Consider the following 22,838-nt stretch of genomic DNA (forward strand, 5'->3'; position numbering starts at 1 on the left):
AGTCATTATGTCATCATACATATGTATAAATATACATATATCATATAAATATCATCATATATTTTTTAAAAACTTCAATGTTTATTTATGCGGCTGTACCAGGTCTTAATTGCAGCAGGTAAGATCTAGGTCCCTAACCAGGAATCAAACTTGGGTCCCCTGCATTGGAAGCTTGGAGTCTTAGCCACTGGACTACAAGAACAGTCCCTATGTCTTTTAATGCTGGACAATGAGCAAATTCTTTGGAGTTTACCAAGCTGTAGCAGATACTTCCCTTCTGTTCTTTGCTTACTCTGGTAAAATAACTCTGGGCATTGTCCTTTAGCAGCCATTAGAGGAGGCATTCCCAGTAGCTTCTCTTCAATAAGACTGAAAAACTCACTTGGAATCAGCGTTTTGAAGAATTATTCTTGCAGAATCTTCTGGAATGACCAGCATTATTGTATAATCTTCTGGACCTAGCCATGTGTGTCTGTTCCCCATCTTCACCCCCTCACCCCCAGGGTCTCCCCACCTGTTGCTGGGGATATAAGCCTTAACGTAAACCTGAAAGAGTGCTTTGAAATTCCATTTGCCCTTGAAGCTCAAAATTTCCCTAGTTACAGGTCACACCCCCATTTCAGCTTTACCTTTGTAAAGTACAGGCTCAGTTTCCCTTTTACTTCTCCCACTGGCCGCTTTGATCTTTTCTTCAGTATCTTTGCGTGGAGGTATTGCATGCGCTCCCTCTGCACGCTCGGGTAGAAGGATGCTGACACCAGGATTTTAAGTTGCATCAGGACGGAGGACAACAGTCCTAGCGTCACTAGGATCACGAGAATGATGCTGAGAGGAATCCAGGTCTTAGATAGAAGGAGCTTCGGTTTAGGGATGCAGGTCGGTTCAAACAGAGATATATTAAAGGAAGAAGCATGGATGATATCTTGAGTCCCTTGTTCCTAAAATGAAAGAATAAAAACATTAAGATCCATGCCATTTTCATACCCTGCCCTAGTCTTTTCTCTGTACTGCTCTGCAGCAGGTAGCATTTATCTTAAAACAGGCAGGGAGCTTTGGTGGAAGGAGCTATTCCAACTCCTTTTATGTGCAACGATTGGAGTAAAGAAGGGAGGAGTTTTCGTTGTAGCTACTGCAGTGTTTTGCAAAGTGGATTTGGGGAAATATCGATTTCTTTGAGAGAAGGATATCAGGTAAGTTTGTTTGCTCTGTCTCGTCTTTAGAGAGAAATGATGCCCACGAGACTGTTGAAGGCTCCAAGAAGAAAGCAGAGAAATTTGTTCACTTCAGCAAATCCTTCTCCTAATGATGTTTGAAAGGATTTTAAAATAATGTGTTATTTTCGTTTTGGCTGCACTGGGCTTTTATTGCTGCGCATGGTTTTCTCTAGTTGTGGCAAATCGGGGCTACTCTCTAGTTGCGATGCCTGGGCTTCTCATCGCAGTGGCTTCGCTTGTTGCAGAGAACAGGCTTTAGGCACTGAGGTTTCAGTAGTTGTGGCACACCCATGGGCTTAATTGCTCTGCAGCATGTGGGATCTTCCAGACCAGGGATCAAACTCATGTCCCCTGCACTGGCAGGCAGATTCTTAACCACTGGACCACCAGGGAAAAGAAAAAAGTGAAAGTCACTCAGTCATGTATGACTCTTTGTGTTCCTTGGACTATGTAGCCTGCCAGGCTCCTTTGTCCATGGAATTCTCCAGGCCAGAATACTGGAGTGGGTAGCTGTTCCCTTCTCCAGGGGATCTTAGCAAACCAGGGATCAAACCCGGGTCTCCTGCACTGCAGGCAGATTCTTCACCATCTGAGCCACCAAGGAAGCCCAGACCACCAGGCAAGTCCTCTTCTAATAATTTCGACCGCATAACCCACATATGGAACACCTGTTTCTATACTTCAGAGGATGTGGGATTCATGAAAAAATGGTTTTAGCTCAACTGGAAGAGATTTTTTTGTAGCAGAGCCCATCAAGACCCAGTCATAGACTCTGCATCTTGACAAATACCCCGTCAGCAGACCACAAGGTCATAACGATGTGGAGGCATTGAATTATGTTCTCAGTCACCCTTCTAGAGCTTGAAGTGGCAGGGATGGGGTGGAATTATTCTTGATGCAAGGATACTAAAAAGAGTATATTTACTGAAAGTAGTTCTAAAATCCTATTTATAGAGGTCTCAAAATAGGACAATTTCTCATCTCTCTTGGATGCTAGGAGGGGTACATTCCTTCCTGCTTGAAGGCAACAGAATAAACCAGCTGCCCTCATCAAACTGACCCAGAGGGCAGATGACATTGGGCCACCCAGACAAGCCACAGGCAGGAGATGTGTGTGCTGATTCAGCTCTTACTTTTCCCTGACCTGAGAAAGTCACATCATCTCTCAGTGGATCTGTTTTCCAATTTGGTAAAACAGGAATTAATGGACCAGATCCTGCCCACGAATAAACTACTCCCAGTGTAAATTAAGCACCTTGGGGATGGAGCATTAACCTTATAGACTGGAATACTTAGTAAGTTATTATCACCCCAGCGCCCCAGAGCCCTGGGACCCAAAAGCCGGCAATGACTTCTGAAAAGAACCCAACCACACCCAGAGAACACTGTGCACCTTGGATTCACCCCAATACCAGTGAAAAATCTGGAAACCCCAATCCTGGGACTTTAACACAAATGTCAAGTCCAATCTGCAATTTCCCCAGCACTGTAGCTAGGCGGGAGAAAGCCTTCTTGTTGCCTCTCCTTTTCTCTTTTTTAAAAAAGACAGTTTGCCTGAGATTAAGTAGAGAGTTTTCGGTCCCCAGAGCAAAGGCATGCACTCTTTTTAATACCGTTGAAGAAACAAACACATCGATTGAGTCAGTGATGAGAAATCCTGCAATAAAAAAACAGCGGGTGTCCGGTCTGGAAAGAAGTTATTTAGTTTAGGAATCTAACCGAGGATTTTGCAGTTGGGAATCAGGATTGAGTCAACACTTTTGTAAGGGCTTAATAGACGGTAGTGTGGAAGACAAACTCTCAAAATACAGAGCAATGTATTAAATGGTATTCCAATGTTTTAAAATGCGTTTGCCTCTCCCAAGTAAACAATTTGCCAGAATGGCATCAAGTCACAAACAAAAAGATTCGCTCAGGTAGCAGACAGTCCTAAAAAGTTAATGCAGAATGGTGTTGGGCACACAGTAGGCGCTCAATAAGTAGCGACCTAGTAGCTACTTTTTTCTTACAGTGCCCAGCCATCCAGCCAGGTCTAGTCACATCATCTGCCATCTTTCTTCTTTAAATAAATCATATGAAAGTGGGAGGAACCTTGAGCCAGTGTTTCTCCTCTTGCTTGCTGCTGCTGCTGCTAAGTCGCTTCAGTCGTGTCCGACTCTGTGCGACCCCATAGATGGCAGCCCGCCAGGCTCCCCATCCCTGGGATTCTCCAGGCAAGAACACTGGAGTGGCTTGCCATTTCCTTCTCCAATGCGTGAAAGTGAAAAGTGAAAGTGAAGTCTCTCAGTCCTGTCCAATTCTTCGCGACCCCATGGACTGCAGCCTACCAGGCTCCTTCGTCCATGCGATTTTCCAGGCAAGAGTACTGGAGTGGGTTGCCATTGCCCTCTCCTCTTGCTTGACTGCTTTGCAAATCTGCCCCACCTGAGGGACCAGAAATCTCCAAGGACATCCAGGAATAAGAGAGGCACTGCCAGTCACGTGGAAGCCAGCCGCTGGAGGCACGGTCTCCCAGGCTCCACAGCAGAGTCTGAGAGGAGCCGGAACAGCAGTCTCATACTCACATCTGTCCCAGCGCCCACTGCCCTGTTGTCCTTGTGAGTGTCTGAGTCGGCCTCCCCCTGCCAGATCATGAGGTGCTTGACGGTAGCCCTCACGCTTGAGACATCTTTGCATCCCCAGGACCCCCGCAACAACACCCAAAAATGTATTTGTCAGGACATTGTCACTGGGAAGTTTCTGGGCCTTTTTCAAAAGGCATAGATCACTTCTGTCTCCCACCGTCTCCCCACCCAACCCCCGTCTAAAACAGTGAGAATTCACAAACCAGGCATGGGTTTTGGCTGAGAGAGAAACAGATGAGAGAGGAGCAAAAAGAGAAAGAAAGAGAGGAGCTGGTTAAAAAAGGGACTACGAAGGGGATGGGGTGTGGGGAGGGAGGGAGGGGTTCTTTTACCAGCTGCCCCCCAGGATCCAGCCAGCCTGAAAAATCTTATTTGGCTTCCATCTGAGATGCTGCTTCCATTATCCACTCTGCTCCAGATATCTTGAGCAATAGGGGGTTCTTGTAATTAACTGAAGTCTTCAGGGGAAGGGAATGCTCAGAGTAATCAACTCTGAGAAGCAGCCCAGGAGTGGGAGAGACAGGGGCCAGACAGCACCTGCTGACCAGGAGAAAATGGAGGGAGAGTGTGGACACTGCAGGAGGAAGTGGGGTTTCAGAGGAGGGTTTCCAGGTCCCCTTCTGCCCTTCCCCTCTGAGATTTCCCCCGGCAGAGGCACAACCTCCTGTAGCTCCATAAAGAGGAAAGAGTCGGACACATGGAAACAGTGGACGGTATTTTCACCAGCCCAGGCTAGTACACACCACCCAGCGTGCATGACTTTCCTACACACGCGCATGTGCAAACACATACAGCCATACACATTGTGTGTGCACATGCACACAGACACATACACGAGACACACAAGTGCACATCCCACCTAGCTCAGCTCCACACTGACTGGGTTTAAAAACAAGTAAGACAAGTATCTGACAGCATGCAGATCCTCTGAAATGTCCAGAATGGGCTCAGTCATGTCTGACTCTTTGTGACCCCGTGGACTGTAGCCCTCCATGCTCCTCTGTCCATGGCAAATATTCCAACCAAGCATACTGGAGTGGGTTGCCATTTCCTACCTTAGGGAATCTTCCCAACCCAGGGATCTAACCCAAGTCTCTTGCATCTCTTGCATTGGTAGGTGGATTCTTTACCACTGTACCTGGAAAGTGGCAAGGGAAGCCCCCTGAAATGTCCACGTAATCATAAACTGCCACAGGGAAAAAATGGAAAAGAGGAAAGGTGGGATGAACAAAAACCATGGTCTTTTTCATTGGGACACAGCTGCCCCAGGAAACTAACGCAGTGATCAAAGACGTTCAGAACGTTATCATATAACACTGGGGTTTCAACTCAGTTTAACCAACTCATTTGGGGCTCTTCCTACATTCCAGGCTCCATGCCAGGCCCTGAGGATCCAGAAAGGAAATAAAACACTGCCCTTCCTTGGGATGTTCACGATCTTTTGCAAAGAGACAGCGAACAGCGAGGATACCAGGTGAGATGGGCCTGTGAGCACCTACCTGTCTGTGCAGTTTCAAGCGCACCTCGAGCCCTGGCAGGCTTTGGAAATGTTTGCTCATGGAGAAAATGAGCGAGTACAGCAGATAATCTATGGCTGCAAACAGCAGCCAGATATAGAGGTGGGTAAGAACCGGGAGGAAAAACAGGCCCAGGTTCCTCCTGTCTTTAGGAGTCAGCCAGAAAGACGGGATGACGACATACTTCTTCCTTTCCTGCTTATTCAGCGGGAGGACACAGGGCCTCTGTTCACGCCTCTCCCTTTCGTCCAGCTGAACAAAGTGCCTGGTGAGGTAGATGTTCTCAAACTTCCAGCCACAAGGGTCCAAGAATCGCTTCATGAAGAGGCCAGTGCCAAGCAGCACCAGCAGCAGCCCCGTGAGGGCAAGGAGCTGCCGCCCCAGGGAGCACAGCACCTCCGTCGCCATCACCATCTGGTACAAGACACCCAGGGCTTTGTCCGTGGTGTCGTTTAGCTGAGCCTCCAGGGCTTGGCTGGGACTGAAAAGAGAGACCTCCAGGGTCTGGTTCCAGGACACAAGATCATCAAATAGACTCAGGTGAGTGACAAGGCCGTACACCCACCGAATTGCTTCGATATATTTTTTCAAAAGTGGGAAATGGATGGCAAAGCTCTTTGCCCTCAGGTTGCAAGTCATACTGTCCAGGAGCCCTTTAAAGTTGTGAAAGATATTTTCCACGTGTCCGAAGATGACCACCCCTGTGCCCGCAGCGATCAAAGCGTTCCTGCCTTCACGGAGGCCGCACGAGAGGAAGAACAGCAGAATGAAACACCGTGCATGCTTGGAGCAGCACAGCAGAACGCACGTGGCCATCCAGGAGGTGATGAAGACAGTGAGTGAGGACAGGAACCAGTAGAAGGCCCCAGAGAGGAGGCCCACGGAAATGAAAGAGACAAAACAGCAGACACCCGCGTGCTGGGCAAAGGCCATCCATCCAGGGCTTCTTGGAGACACATACGTCCCCCAGAGGCTTAAGAAGATGTTGCCGCCTGAGGTCCAGACACCCATGCTCCCTGTGTCCCTGGAAATGAAAAAGAAACCAGGGTCAGATGCTGCTTTTAAGTGTCCTCTTTCACTTTGCAAAGGGCACGGTGATAGACTGATTGCAAAAAGAATGGCCATAATTCTTTACCCTTCTCAGTCTCCACACTGTTTTCAAACTTAAATTGAGTCCACTCGCCTGAACGTAGTAAAGCTAACCTACTGGCACCAGATTGTGGGGAAGGGAAGTACAGACTTTATCCCAAGGTCCCCAGGGTGGGGCCAAGCAGGAGAATGGGCAGCTTGAGTTCAAAAGACCCAAATTTGATATAAATGAGCTTATTTATGAACCAGAAATAGACTCACAGACACAGAAGACAAACATGGTTACCAAATAGGATCATGTGGTGAGGGGCGAAGGAGAGAGAAATTAATAGTTTATGATTAACATACACACACTTCATGTGTAAAAATAGATAAAAAATACAGACCTAATGTATAGCACAATTAACTGTATTCCATGTCTTTGTAATACCCTAGGGAAAAGATTCGGAAACTATATATATATATATATGTGCGTTTTCAGTTGTGTCTGACTCTTTGTGACCCCAAGGACCCATCCTACCAGGCTCCTCTGTCCATATGATTTCCCAGGCAAGAATACTGGAGTGGGTTGCCATTAAATTATGTATATACATACATATATGTATATAACTTAACTTGTATATATATAACTTAATCACTTTGCTATATACCTGAAACTAACACAACATTATAAATTAACTGTCAGTCAGTCAATTGGAGAAGACTCTTGAGAGTCCCTTGGACTGCAAGGAGATCCAACCAGTCCATCCTAAAGGAGATCAGTCCAGAATATTCACTGGAAGGACTGATGCTGAAGCTGAAACTCCAGTACTTTGGCCACCTGATTCAAAGAGCTGACTCATTTGAAAAGACCCTGATGATGGGAAAGACTGAAGGCAGGAGGAGAAGGGGATGACAGAGGATGAGATGGTTGGATGGCATCACTGACTCAATGGACATGAGTTTGGGTAAGTTGGTGATGGACAGGGAGGCCTGGCGTGCTACAGTCCATGGGGTCACAAAGAATCAGACATGACTGAGTGACTGAACTGTTAGTCACTCAGTCGTGTCCAATGCTTTGCTGAACCTCAATAAAAAACGTGGTTTTAAAAAAAAGGCCACAACTCCCCAGTGGCTTTTGGGGAAAAGCTGTTAAAGGCAAGATGGGGGAGAGGCTTGCAGGTGCTTGATCAGCTCATGTAGCTCTTAATTGCTTGGTGGTGAGTGTGACATTCTGGGAATGAGCATCATCAACCTGGTTCCAACAACCATCAGGTGGTTCCTGAGGTCCACCTGATGTGGTCAGCCTGCAGTTAACTTCTTTCACCTGATGGAGGTTTTGATGTCTACAAAACAACTCAAGGATATGGTGCTGAATATTATCTATAGCCTGTGAGGAGGAACTAAAGAGCCCTGACTTTGTTTTATGGCTAAACTCATTATTTTGTTTTTCTTGACTGTTTTCCTTCGTTTCTGTAGTTTCTCACTTTTCTGATTAAATTTTCTCTTTGGACTTGGAGAAGGTCTACGAGGGTGATGCTCTTCTACAGAGTTGGGGCACATGGGGCTGGTTCCTGGGAAGGCCCTGCAGAGTACTGCTCAGTTTCAACGCCTCCTTGCAAGGTGACTTTACTGCGTCTCCCATCAAGAGGTGAGAGAAATAGAATCCAGTGGTGGTGTTTATTTCTCTAGCCCTTGAGTTCTGGATGGCCTTGTGACAGCACTGGCCAGCAGAATGTGGCAGAAGTGACAGTGTGTCTCTTCTGAGTTTATGATTCCCTGCCGCTTCTCTTGGAACCCTGCTACGAACTTGTTGTTAACAAGTCCAAGTGTATTAGCCTCTATTACTGTTAAAGCAAATTTCCACAGCTAGTGGCTTATGAAAGTGTGAAAGTGTCAGTCGCTCAGTCATGTCTGATCCTTTGTGACTCCATGGACTATATATCCTTTGTGACTCCAGGCTCCTCTGTCCATGGAATTCTCCAGGCAAGAATACTGGAGTGGATGGGTTGCCATTCCCTTTTCCAAGGGATCTTCCCAATCCAAGGATTGAACCTGGGTCTCCTGCATTGCAGGCATATTCTTCACTGTCTGAGCCACCAGGGAAGCCCTTGTTAACAAGTCCAGGTGTTCAGTTCAGTTCAGTTCAGTCGATCAGTCGTGTCCGACTTTGCCTCTATTACTGCTATAGCAAATTTCCACAGACTTAATGGTTTATAGCAACACATATTTATTCTCATAACAGTTCTAAATTTCAGAATTCTAAAACTGGTCCAGAAGGCTGGAGTTTCCAGGGGAAAATTCATTCCATTGCCTTTTCCAATGTATAATGCTGCCTATATTCCTTGGCTCTTGGACTCTCCTCCATCTCAGAGAGAGCAATGATTCTTCCTCTTTTCTCTCCGACCTCTGCTTCCATCCTTATGTCTTCTCTCAGGACTCTGATCCTCTTGCCTTCCTCTTGTAAGGACCCCTGTCACTATACTGGGGCCACCCAGATAATCCAGGATAATCCCTCCATCTCAAGATCGTTAACTCAAGCACACATGTAGAATCTCTTTTGCCACGAAAAGATAACATAGCCACAGGTTCTAGGTATTAGGACATGGACATCTTTGGTTGGGGCTCGGGGTAGGGGGTCATTCTGCCTGTTATACAGGTTGGACTGCTGAATGACAAGAGGCACATGACCAGTCTGTTCCATCAACTCAGCCGATAGCCAGTGCCTGATATGTGAAGCAGGGTATCACATATCACATACCCACAACACACATCACATAGCCAGTCCTCAGCCCCCAGCTGATCGCAGATACTTGAACAATAATAGGAAATGCTGGTTTACTCTCAGGCCCCAAATTCTGCAGTGCTTTGTTAGGCAGTGGCTGTTCACTGCTAAGAGCAGTGGGACTGTGCCGTGGGTCTTATTAATTGAAACCAACCTTAGGTTGATGGACAGGCTGAAGTTTCCACAAACTGAAGTAAGATCACTTTCAGATAATCATCTATTTTCTTGTGCTCTAATTTTACAAAAAAGAGCGAACTGAAGGCATCCAAATTCAAACGTGGCATTGGACTGAGATCGATGTAGTCATCTCTGTGACACTGCCTTCCCTCCCTAGCTCTCACCCTCCAAGTTCAGCTCTCTCCTGAGAATCTTATAAGGAAAATGAGAATAATTTGTCACTGAGTTAATCATCTTTTCTTTTTTCCCAGATCTGGCATAATAAAATGAAGATGCTAAGGGGTTGCTACTGCCCTGACAGTCATGCAGATTTAGGTCCATGAGGCACTCAGACAGCCTTGGGTTCACTTGGAACAGTATAAAATAAATTTGAGCTCTCTTGATTGACATGAAAATATCTAATGAGCATTATACCGTATGTATGGAATTTTAATGAAGACATTGATCAATTATTAAATCCTCTCAAATAAATCCCTTTTCACATCAACTCTTGTGGGGCTGGATTTATGGAGTAGCTTAATATCATTCCAGCCAGTGAATTACACTCGCCATGTGAGAAAAGTGTCTGTGCATTGGCTGGAGGGCATGACCTGAAATGAAGAAATGACTTTCTTTCTGGGTTCAGGCAGAATGTGGTTAATGTAGGGCAGAAATGAGATGGGGAAATAGGCAGGTTAGGAACAAACCTGTGGAAATTGCTCCAGCAATAATATAGAGGCCTTGCAGCTCTTGGCAAGTAATCTGAACAGGAAAGTTCTGCGCAGAGAAGAGAAACAGGGAGACATTGTGTTGAAGAAGGGGCAGTACCATGTGGGACTGGCCTTCAGGGAGATTCAAGATCCTCCCCACGAGGGTGTTCTAACTCCATCTGAAGGAAAGCGGATGGGAGTAAATGATCATTAGAAGGGTAACCAGCAAAAGAACAGTTCTTTTTCCCCTAAGCTTGCTTCCTTTCAGAACTGGAGGTTGGTTTGGAGGCTGGCAGTGAAAAGTGGCACCCCACTCCACTACTCTTGCCTGGAAAATCCCATGGACGGAGGAGTCTGGTAGGCTGCAGTCCATGAGTTCGCCAAGAGTCGGACACGACTGAGCGACTTCACTTTCACTTTTCACTTTCATGCATTGCAGAAGGAAATGGCGACCCACTCCAGTGTTCTTGCCTGGAGAATCCCAGAGACGGGGAAGTCTGGTGGGCAGCTGTCTATGGGGTCACACAGAGTCAGACACGACTGAAGCGACTTAGCAGCAGCAACAGCAACAATGAACTTTCCCATTCAGATTACATGCCAAGAGCTGTAAGCCCTCTATATTATTGCTGGAGAAATTTCCACAGGCTTGTTCCTAACTTGCCTATTTCCCCATCTCATTTCTGCCCTACATTAACCCCATTCTGCCTGAACCCAGAAAGAGAGTAATTTTCTCATTTCAGGTTGCTCAGTTCATGCCAGTTTGGAGGCTGGAGGACTGATGCTGAAGCTGAAACTCCAATACTTTGGCCACCTGATGTGAAGAACCAACTCATTTGAAAGACCCTGATGCTGGGAAAGATTGAAGGTGGGAGGAGAAGGGGACAACAGAAGATGAGATGGTTGGATCGCATCACCGACTCAATGGACATGAGTTTGAGTAAACTCTGGGAGCTGGTGATGGACAGGGAGGCCTGGCGTGCTGCAGTCCATGGGGTCTCAAAGAGTTGGACATGACTGAGTGACTGAACTGAACTGAGTGATCCCATGCTTCCCTGGTGGCTCAGATGGTAAAGAATCAATCTGCAATGCAGGAGACCTGGGTTTGATCCCTGGGTTGGGAAGATGACCTGGAGAAGGGAATGACAACCCACTCCAATATTCTTGCCTGGAGAATCCCATGGACTTCAGAAGAGCCTGGCAGGCGGCAGTCCATGGGATCACAAAGAGTCAGACATGACTGAACGACTAACACACACACTTTGAGTGCTCCCATGCACCGACTCCATACCCACGCCTCTCTGACCCTCAGAAATCTTGTAGGGCCCCTGTGCTCCTGAACCGTCCCCAGCCTTGCCAGTGTGAGTCAGCCCTGCTTCACTGCTGGGCAGGAGGACTTGATCAGCCAGCAGTAAGCAGGTGGGCAGTTCACACAACGCCCAGCCCCAGTGCCATTGGGAGGTGCCGCCCCTCCTCCTAGGCCTGGCCCCAGTGCCTTCTTTTTTTACGGCTTTGGATTTGACCTCAAACCATTATGTGAGTAATTGGTGCACTAATGGGTATTAATTGTCTTTTGTGCCCTAGGGGCACTTTACAAATAGCCTCTCTGCATCCTCTCTGAAGCTTCTGGGGACAGATGTTCTTTGCATTTCACATAATGGACGCTGAGGCCCAGAGTGCTTCCTGAAATGTGTCAGTGACCACACAGAGCAGGTGGCACAGCGGGATTCAGGCCAGATCTCCCTGTCCCCCTGAACCATGCCCGGATTCTAAGGCTCTGGGCTCTGTTGTGTGACAGGGTGCTCAGTTCACTCCATCTGCTGGAAACTCATCACACTTCCTGTCAGTGATTCTTTAAGACATTGTTTGTATATCACAAACCCATTTCTAACTGCTAATTTTTTTTTTTTTTGCATCAAAATAGTTGACCCTTTCGGCTTTCCTGGTGGCAGAGACAATAAAGAATCTGCCTGCAATGCAGGTGACCTGGGTTCCATCCCTGGGTTGGGAAGATCTGCTGGAGGAGGGTATAGCAACCTACTCAGTGTTCTTGCCTGGAGAATCCCCATGGACAGAGGAGCCTGGTGGGCTGCAGCCCATGGGGTGGCAAAGAGTCGGACACGACTGAGTGACTAAGCACAGCACAGCACAGTTGTCCCTGTAAGCATGTTTCCCAAATCAGCAGATTTTTCTCTACAGCAAATCACAAATCCCAGCTGTTTTATGTTTTCTAATATCCTTTACGAGGTACCCTGTTGCTTGCTTCCTAAAAAATTAATAATGCCTATTTTACATTTGTTTTCCCCTTCTCTTGCCTTTATCCTTGTACAGTTTGTTCTTAATAAAGAGATTTCTCTGCAAGTGAGAAACAGATTTATGGATCCATTAAAATTTTAACATTTGCCAATAAAATCTAATAACAATTATATAAGATATATGCCTGCAATTTTGTCTTGTAAGAGGCACATGTTTTCTTAACAAGCAACAGATCTAATATTATTCCCATTTGTTTTGGGGTTGAAAACAGCACGTCACCAAAAGACACCAAAACTTTCTGCAGCAAGAGACCATATGCCTTCCCTCCTATTTATATTAATATCTCAAGCCACAGGGGAGAGCTTTGGACCACGAGCCCAGGACTGGTCTTCCACTCCGCCCTTCCCATCACTGTTGAATGTGGCCTTGATTTCTTCACCAATCTCTCTTCCTCATTTTCCCTACTTGAATAGAAGACATGCCTGAGCTCCTTCCTGGTGAGGTTTGAGAGGAGTTTTCACAAGCAGGTTAAGATGCCCTGGAGATAAGGTACCCAGTAAATGCAATCCGTTTCTTCTTGTTTCTTTGCTGCCACAGAAAATTGAACCTCTGTTCTCTGAAGCTCTTTAGGCAAGGCTTGAACACCTTGGATGGGAGGCTCAGAGGCAGGAGCTGGACTGCCCCGCCTTCCCAGGACTGACATTTGACACGGTGCCTTTATTAATAGACTTCTGTTCATTTCTATCCTCTGGTCCTGCAGAGGTACAGTCATTCTGTTCATCTTTCTTCCAATGGCCCCAATCCTTTCTTTTTAGAAAAAAAAAAAAAAAAAACCAGGGAATCAGGATTTGGACAAGCCGATTGCTTATTTTTTCTCAAAGACTTTTTCAGGCAGATACCAGATTTTTCAACTTTATTTTTAGAGCTGGAAGAAATCTTATAGGTCAGAGTTTCTTAAACTTGAGTATGTTATTGCTGGGGGAGTCGTGTCAAAACGCAGATTTTGATCCCAAATGTCTAGAATGGCACCTGAGCCCACATTCCTAACAAGTCTCGGGTGGTGCTGATGCTGCTGATCTGAGGACTGGACATTGGGTCGCGGTCTCTAGAATTCAGCACTGTCTGACAGCACCTTGAGTGACGATGAAATATACCGTACCTGAGCTGTCTGACGTGGTCAGCACTGGCCCTACGTGACAACTGAGCACTTGACCTAGAACTAGTGCAACTGAGAAGTTGCATTCCTAACTTTAGTTTTAATTCATTTAAATTTAAATAGTCTCATGTGGCTGGTGTCTGTGTACTGAACAACACAGCTCTAGATGACTAACACCTGGCCAGCTGGTTTCCACAGATGAGCAAATGAAAATCCAGAGAGGCTGCTGGACTTGCCAAGGCCATTCCAATTCTGGAGGCAGAGGTGGGAGGCAGACCCCAGTTTCCTGCCACAGGGTGACACATTTCCCATTCCATCAGCATCTCATTTCTGACTCTTCATGAAGCCCATTTTAAAATCCCTACCAGAGTTCCTAAGCAACAGAGTATCACATTTCCCACATACCAAATTTGCCTTCAGCTGTTACTAAATAAATAATTAGAAAAGAGGAACAAGCAAAATAGTAATAATAATAGATAATATTAATAGTGATCAGGTTGTTACCGAGAGTCTGGCCACTGTTATGGCATCTGAAATACATTATTCCCAATCTTCACAGCAGCTATGTATGATTATATTGATACGGTTTGGATGACACAACTCAGGCTCAGAGAGGCTGAATAACTTGCCCAAAGTCACACAGTGAACAAGCAAAAGAAACAGAATTCTATCTCATGTTTAAGTGGTACTGAGGATTCAGGATAGGCAAGCTTCTCAGATTCTCTTTCACATGATCCTCAAAGAGTAGTTTCTAAGTTGAATTGAACTTAAACCCCAAATCCCCAAAACCCCAATCTCTCAAGCATCATGAAATGCATATTCAACAACGCGGGTGTACGCTCTCCTTGCCTTGTCATCTACATTGGGTGTCCTCCGCCCTTCTCTGCCAGCACAAACGAGCTGAATGCTCCAGAGCCGACAACGGATTTCCAGCCAGGAGTCAGGCCCATCCTGGTCTGAGGTCCAGGCTCCCAGGCACTTGTTCTCCCAGGGTCAGGGGATGAGAGCTGCATTCAGTGTTGGCCCTGCCTTCTCTGTTGGGCTGGAGGTCAGGGTCAGGGTTTTCCCTGAGTTAGGGCATTAGGGCCCCGTGGGCAGCACTGAAGTTTTCAAATGCCTGCAGGGGTCAGACAGGCACCATAAAGAGTGAAGGAAATCAGGAGATAGAGACTTCCTGGGGTGGGCAGAGGTGTGGGGCAGTGGGTCTTGGGGGGTTATGATGCCCACGCCCCAGTTGAAGTTGCCAGAGCAGCAGTCCCACTCCAGCAGGTTTTCTTCGAGGTTGTACACAGACCCCGTGTAGCCAGATTTTCTGATTTTTTTCAAGAGAAGCCAGAAATCTCATTTCCTTTGGGTAGCATCTCCTGAGTTTTTCTCTTTTTTTAAAGTTAGCTCAATTTATTTTTAAATAGTCTGACAATGCTTTTGGACACTGGTCATCAGTTTGCAATCCTTGGCCTTTGGGGAATCCGCACCTGACTTCCTCCTCCTCTCTCTGCTCTGCCTTTCTCCTCCTCTTATCCTGCTTGTTCTCCCGTCATCTGAATTGCCTTTCTCTCTTTTTATCCCCTGAGACATTTTTAAAAATCATGCTGTAGGCCAGATTCCAGTGTCATGCATAAAGGTTTTTCTTTACGCCTTGGGAATATTTATTTCTGCCCAAAGATCTCCAGCCCTATTTCATTCCCTTCTCTTATGCTACTGGATTGAGCACCCCCTCTCCATTGCTTCTTCAGCAGGACCTAAAAGTCTCACCCGATCCCTTTAACCTGTGGTTCCCCTGTATTGTGCCTCTATTAGCAACAACGTTTATCTTCTGACTCAGTGTTTCCCCATGACCATGTTCCTGTTCTTTGCTTTTATCAACAGCAATATCCCAAAAATAATGACCATTTTTCTGCCTTTACCCCTAAACTCCAGTTTCACCACACCCTGGGGCCAGAAACCCACAGCTGTAGTCCACAGGAGACTATCGCTGAGGACCCATCTCTCTTTCGCGGGATGAAAGTCATTTTTGTGTGGTTGGGTTGCTGTGCTTAGTCGTCGCTCAGTCGGGTCCAACTCTTTGCGACCTTATGGACTATATAGCCCACCAGGCTCCTCTGTCTATGGGGATTCTCCAGGCAAGAATACTGGAGTGAGTTACCATGCCCTCCTCCAGGGGATTTTTCCAACTCAGGGATGGAACCCAGGTCTCCCGCATTATAGGCAGATTCTTTACTGTCTGAGCCAGCAGGTAGGAGGGAACAAGTTAAGAAGCAGGGGCAGTGATGAGAAGCACTTGATCCAAGCAGGGAGCCATGCAGAATGTGCAGTCTGTGTACGCAGCCTGAGCCCACAATTACCTGCTTCCATGCAGAGCTGAACCGTTGCCATGGGAAACAGAAGCAGCCAGGCTCCTCCATCAACCTGCACACGCCAGCAACCACTAGCGCAGAGGTGCATTCTCAATGGATTCGATGGTCTTTCCCAGGGCGTATATGTCAGGAGTCACAGCAAAAGCCCTGGCATGGAGGGCATGGGCTCCCAGCTCCCAGCCCCTAGCCCCAGAGCTCTGTTTACTCACTTTGTTGGGGTGTCAGGGAGATGAACATTCCAGTGTTGTCCTGTGATTCTTTTGGGCCCAGATTAACTCGAGAGGTGCAAGGTATGCATCATTGTTTCAGATACGAGGCCCAATCAATGGCCATGACAAAAACCATTAGAGCCTCTGAAGTGGCCCACCCTGGGAGTCTTCTGGATGGAAGGGTATTGAAGATGTATACATGTCACCAGTGCCATTCTGGGGCTGACAGACAGAAACACACAGGCTCTCTGCTTTTGCAAGTGCCAGAGAAACCGATGCAGGCGATGAGCACCTCAGCGTTGTTCTGTTTCTCCCCTCCTTCCCTGCGTGGGGAGCACTCGCCTGGCCTGATATCACAAGATCTCCAGTAAGGGAGACCAGCTCCATTGGCGCCTGCCCACCAGGCCCACTGCTGACGCACTTTCTCTGCTCCTCTAGCCCGTTCTGCTAATCCCCTGCGGAAACCTAATCTGCACCCATCGGCCTCTCGCTGACTTCAGGGCTTGGTGGGAATCTCATTCTAGAGGCAATCTGGAGAAAGGGCAGAGGAGGCCTAGAAAACAAGCGTGAGGCTGGGAGACAGCAGACCTGTGGCCTGGCCTGCTCCCCTGACCTCGCTGGGGACTGCAGAGGTGACATGGGCTGGCTGAGAAGCTCAGTTCTAAGGCTCCTCTAGCCCACAGTCTCTGGAAGGAAGGCAAAGGAGAGTGGCCGAGCCCGCCCTGGGCGCTGGCATTCTGCAGCCGCCCAGGAGCCCCCAGAGGGGGACATGAGGAGAATGGAGCATTTCTTGTCCTTTCTTTTTTTCTTTTTTTCCTTTTTTTTCAAACTCTTGCAAACTTCATAAATTGGTTGGGAACACACTGTTCTCTGAGCCTGCCAAAATAGCTCGAGCAGCGCCGAGAGGTGGAATGAGTTCCTCATCATTTTGTTTTCATCGCTCTTGCCTTGGGAAAGCCAGCGAACACCTTCCTCTCTGAAAGCAACCTTCACACAAGAAAGGAAAGATTAATGAAAGCTATCGGGATAAACCGAGCAGCGTCTACAGAACAATTCAGTCTGGCTCGGCATTGTCTGTGAGGCCTGGCAGCCCTTTCACAGCCAGTCCTGTTCCTCTCCTGGACCCGAGCCTTGGCTAACAGATCAATTCTTCAAAAGCCCGGGGTGGCGCAAGTCCATGCAGCTGTTCTGTTAAGAAGATGCTCAAGCTCCTGTCCTCCATGAGATGAGGGATTCAGATCCCTCAGACCATTGTTAACAAAAGCTTTCTTTCTGCCATTTCTGTTCATGGGTAAACTGTCAGGGATAGAAACAGGGACTTCAAGTTTCCTCTGGTCTCATCTGTTTATTCCAATTTTCTAATACTTAATTTTTTCTTAAAAAAAAAAAAAACAATTTCAAAGTCAAGATTATTCTGAAAGTTTACTTACAGGTTCCTCTCAGGTTCTCCTCTGGGTGCAGCAAGGCCCTTCCCAAGGGCTCTGAGTCTTGATATACAAGAGGGAAAAAGGAAGCAGAAGTAACAGGAGGGTCACATCGCCATGAATCAACCTCTTTAATTCCCCACAGAAGTGACTAAGTGATTTAATATTAACAAAGGGGTTAACTGATGCAAAGGAACTACTTATTTCTTTCTAGTGTTTTTCTCGGAATAGATGTTGCAGAAATCAGTTCTAGAAAATAATAAAATAGGGTATTTTCAAACACCAGGGAGTGAGTTATGAAAACTTGGATGGTCTCTTGCCTTTTTCCTCTTCTTTCATCACTCATACTCCCTACCTCCATCCCTACCCCAGAGAGGAGACCAAACATTCGCCATCCCCACTCCCATCCACAGATGAAGAGGCAAGAAGGAGCCGCCTCTGTTTTGAATGACCCAAGACACTGTAGAAATCTGTGTCATATGTCTCCATCTTGCTGGGACTTCCCAATGTAGACATTTAGATTCAATTCAAGAGAACCAGCTTGTGGGGTTGCAAGGAATTAGCAAAGCCCAAAACCCTTCCACAAAAGTGCTCTTCTCCTATTCACCAAAACCCGCAATATACCTGTAAGAACTTTTATCTTAAAAATGCACACATTCCAGTCAAAATGCAAGCATTTCTGAGAAGGGTCAATGCAAAGGAAAATCTAAAACAAGTAACTGTATAGCTGGGACATTGAAAACTCATGTCAAGTTCAGTGAAGATACACAAACATTTGATGTTTGGGAAACACAGCTGTCCATCAATAAGCAGTAGGGGATTCAGCAAATTTTGTGAGTAAATTAACATTACAAAAAGCCAGTGAGCCTCACTGGAGAGAGTTGGAGGGGAGTGAGTGAACGCAGGAACAGGCAGCTGAGTTAGGAGGTAGGACAGTGTATTAGTCAGGGTTCTCCAGAAAAACTGAACCGATAGGCTGTGCGTGTGTGGAAAGAGACAGGTTTATTTTGAGGAGCTGACTCACATGATTGTGGAGCTGGCACCTCTAAAGTCAGCAGGGTGGGCAAGCAGGCTGGAGACCCAAGGAAGAGTAATGTTGTAGCTGGGGTCCAAAGGTGGGTTGCAGGCTGAATTCTTTCTTCCTTGGAGGACCTCAGTCTTTTCTCTCCTAAGACCTTCAACTGATTGGACAAGGCCCACCCACATCCAAGAGGATAATCTGCTTTGCTCACAGTCTACTGACTTCACTGCCCATCTAGTCTTAAAAAACATCTTCAGAGTAATGTCTGGATTCATGTTTGACCCAATATCTGGGTACTGTGGCCTAGTCAAATTGAAACAGAAAATGAATCATCACAACCAGATTGAGTAATACTAAGGCAAGACAAAAACATAGGGCTCTGCTTGTTCACTTTAGATTGTAAAAGGTGAATGACAGAATTTGGTATCTGGGGGAGAGGGGAAAAAAGGAATCAGTGATGATCAGAGCTTCCCACCTGAGCCAGGTAGAGCATGGAAGCACTGGTTCCTAAGGAATGTGGCTGGAGAAACAAGGTCCCAGACAGATGACCAGATGGAAATATCCATCCTCTGAATGGGCAAGAATGTGGGCCTGGGCACAGGAGGGGACATGAGGCAGAAAGACAGAGCTGAGTTAGCCAGATGCCGGGAGCCAGTGTGAGGAACTCCGCCCATGGCAAAGGTCGTGAGGAAGGAGGCTCAGCATACGCAAAGGCGGGATTGAGCCTCAGGAGTCCCCCTGGAAATTCTCGAGCATCTACCCCCAAAACCAGAGTCTGCCTACTTTACTGCTTTATGCTCTCACCTACACCTCTGACTTTATGGGGGGTTGTCCCCCACCACCTCCCTCTGAAAAAGAGTTTACTTATAGCTCCAGTTAATAAAGTTCCTGGGTGTGACAAGAGTGTTTCAATCTACAAACTCCTTTGGAAGTCCTCCAGCCTGCCTGAACAGGTTCTTCTGGCCACATGTGATTGTTCACAGCCTCCCAACCGTGAGAGGCATGAGATGTTCTAAACTGTCTAAATACAGATTCCTTTGAGCTTAAAAGATTGATTAGAAATTGTATTGGTGAAGGGTTTTTCACTTGTTGGGCCAATGTTTGCTACCAAGTTTCCATATCCCTTACCTACTGTGTCCCTGGGAATGTACTGATTAATATAATTGGTGTAAGTAGTAGCTTTAATGTTTGTAACCTTGGACCCTTGAGTTAATTCTTTTCTTGTTATAGCCCACCACACCTTTGCCCTATAGGAATGCAACTTTATCTAATGCTTTTGGAGTGTGGCGCCTGACTTTAGAATAATCACCTTTAGAGAAAAATAAGTTTTCTGGATAAAGGATCTTAAAATGTCGACAGGCCCCCTGGCCAGAAGATGATGTAAATCACCTAAACTTTTGTATATGATAAGTTTGAAAGCCTGGCTCCGATAAGGATCAAGGACTGCTGACCTTCCCCCATTATCCTCTATGCATAACTTAAGGTATAAAAACTACTTTGGAAAAATAAAGTGCGGACCTTGTTCACTGAAACTTGGTCTCCCCATGTGTTCTTTCTCTCACCTTCTGGCTGAATTCTCATCTGGAACGTGGAGGCTTGTCAAGCCTACTAATTATGCCTGGGCTTCTAAGATCTGACGGGGGAGGCCTTAGTGTCTCCTCTCCTTCCGGAGAATGGGAGGATGCCTGCGGCCTACGTAGGTGACGCAAATTCCTTATTTTGGAACTTTATTAGCTTTCCACATAAACCAAGTTATTCAGCCTGTTTTCTCCACTGAATTTTCCTGCTGAGCTATCCTTATTCTATTACTCTTTATATCTCTCAGATCAGATCAGATCAGATCAGTCACTCAGTCGTGTCTGACTCTTTGCGATCCCACGAATTGCAGCACGTCAGGCCTCCCTGTCCATCACCAACTCCTGGAGTTCACTGAGACTCACGTCCATTGAGTCAGTGATGCCATCCAGCCATCTCATCCTCTGTCATCCCCTTCTCCTCCTGCCCCCAGTCCCTCCCAGCATCAGAGTCTTTTCCAATGAGTCAACTCTTCGCATCAGGTGGCCAAAGTATTGGAGTTTCAGCTTTAGCATCATTCCTTCCAAAGAAATCCCAGGGCTGATCTCCTTCAGAATGGACTGGTTGGATCTCCTTGCAGTCCAAGGGACTCTCAAGAGTCTTCTCCAACACCACAGTTCAAAAGCATCAATTCTTCGGCACTCAGCCTTCTTCACAGGCCAACTCTTACATCCATACATGACCACAGAAAAAACCATAGCCTTGACTAGATGAACCTTTGTTGGCAAAGTAATGTCTCTGCTTTTGCTATCTAGGTTGGTCATAACTTTCCTTCCAAGGAGTAAGTGTCATTTAATTTCATGGCTGCAGTCACCATCTGCAGTGATTTTAGAGCCCAGAAAAAGAAAGTCTGACACTGTTTCCACTGTTTCCCCATCTATTTCCCATGAAGTGATGGGACCGGATGCCATGATCTTTGTTTTCTGAATGTTGAGTTTTAAGCCAACTTCTTCACTCTCCACTTTCACTTTTATCAAGAGGCTTTTGAGTTCCTCTTCACTTTCTGCCATAAGGGTGGTGTCATCTGTATATCTGAGGTTATTGATATTTCTCCTGGCAATCTTGATTCCAGCTTGTGTTTCTTCCAGTCCAGCGTTTCTCATGATGTACTCTGCATAGAAGTTAAATAAGCAGGGTGACAATATACAGCCTTGACGTATTCCTTTTCCTATTTGGAACCAGTCTGTTGTTCCATGTCCAGTTCTAACTGTTGCTTCCTGACCTGCATACAAATTTCTCAAGAGGCAAATCAGGTGGTCTGGTATTCCCATCTCTTTCAGAATTTTCCACAGTTTATTGTGATCCACACAGTCAAAGGCTTTGGCATAGTCAATAAAGCAGAAATAGAATCTCTAATTAATATTTAATTAAAGCTATTGTATCCAGTTCGCTGATGCTGTCTCCACTTCGAATTTCCTGGATCCACCAGGGCTGGACCCCAGCAGCCAGACATAGGCTTGCAGGCTAGGTGGGCTTCTCAAGTGCCACAGTGACAAAGAATCCTCCTGCCAATGCAGGAGATGAAAGAGATGTGGGTTTGACCCCTGGGTTGGAAGGACCCCCTGGAGAAGGAAATGGCAACTCACTTCAGTATTCTTGCCTGGGAAATCCCATGGACAAAGGAGCCTGGTGAGCTACAGTCCGTGGGGTCACAAAAATTGGACATGACTGAGCAACTTAGCATGTGTGTGTGTGCATGCATGTGCACGCGCACACACACACGCACACACACACACAGGCTTTCAGGGTAGCACCCAAGCATATGGAAGCGGAGTGAGGATCTCTGTTTGTTGTGTGTTGGGTTACATGGTACCTTCCTGGTACTCAAGGGGCTGGGGCTGCTGCTGAGTCATTAAGCTCATAGAATACACTAGGGAAAGTTTTAGGAACGTGGCTGCCTGCCTCAAGGAGGAGAGGTGAGTGCAGTGGGAAGGGAGGCATTCCAGACAGAGGAGATGGCGCCTGCAAATGCAGGAGGACCAGTGAGAGGACTGCCGAAACTCTGGATGGGACTGAGGTGGAAGACGGTAGGGACAAGAGGCCACAAATGATGCAGGCGAGCCCACTAGGGCCACATCCTTGACAGCCCATCATGTCAGGGGGCCCACTTATTCCTGAAGGAAACGAGAGCCATCGAGGCAAGATGTTTTCATTCAAACAAGAAGGTCCAGACCGCAGCGCGAATGCCTGATTGGGTAATCCAGAAGCGATGTAGGGGTTCCAAGACAGGGATGCGTCAGGGAAGGGAGAATCGGAAGCTGGCTGGAGACTGTGAGGGCAGGAAGACCTTGAGGTCCCAGAAATGCCCCTTCAGTAGAAGGGGCAGGAGCCAGAGGTGAAGAGGGGAGGGGCAAGCCGAAGGTCATCACGTAGTGTTAAGAATGGAACCAGAGAGGTGAGGGCAGTAGTAGAGAGGCAATGATTTTGGTTTTTGGAAGAACAGAGAAAATTCAGCATATCAAGCTCACCAAGGAGATCAGATGTGGGGAAAAGGAAGAAAGCTGATGAGGGTGGTCTCAGCCCTCTTAGGGAAGGAGAAGAGGGGGTCTTCTGCTCAAGGAGGAGGGGAAGAAACAGAGGTTGCTGGCTTGAGCAGAGCAAATGTGGGAGCAGGTGCTGGAAAACGCCCTGGGAGGAGGGGGAGGGCCCCAGCCCCCAGGGGCATCACAGGGAGCCCGGGAGCATAGTTTGGAGAGCTGCCTGGCAATGCCCAAGCTAGGAGTGGGAGAAAACGGCCATCTGGGTTAGACCTTAGAGACTCCTAAAACT

General features: G+C 46.9%; 1 protein-coding gene across 6 annotated transcripts in view; it reads right to left on the minus strand.

The window, feature by feature from the left end:
- Window positions 1-18,745, minus strand: part of DCSTAMP (dendrocyte expressed seven transmembrane protein) — a 34,180-nt gene extending 15,435 nt beyond the window's left edge. The window contains exons 1-5 of one of the 6 annotated variants that reach the window (XM_059874462.1): window positions 17,480-17,836; window positions 16,050-17,036; window positions 10,072-10,253; window positions 5,338-6,379; window positions 630-938 (exon numbers count right to left, since the gene is read on the minus strand). In XM_059874462.1, coding sequence (XP_059730445.1) covers window positions 630-938; window positions 5,338-6,366 — 1,338 coding nt within the window. In that variant the 5' untranslated portion in view covers window positions 6,367-6,379; window positions 10,072-10,253; window positions 16,050-17,036; window positions 17,480-17,836. Of the gene's footprint in view, window positions 1-629; window positions 939-5,337; window positions 6,380-10,071; window positions 17,037-17,479; window positions 17,837-18,497 lie in introns of those variants that run through there. The other 5 variants (XM_059874461.1, XM_025001867.2, XM_005215603.5 and 2 more) reach the window with 5 other exon arrangements.
- Between the last annotated feature and the right edge of the window lie 4,093 nt (window positions 18,746-22,838).

Source organism: Bos taurus, chromosome 14, assembly GCF_002263795.3.
Source record: "Bos taurus isolate L1 Dominette 01449 registration number 42190680 breed Hereford chromosome 14, ARS-UCD2.0, whole genome shotgun sequence".
NCBI lineage: Eukaryota > Metazoa > Chordata > Mammalia > Artiodactyla > Bovidae > Bos > Bos taurus.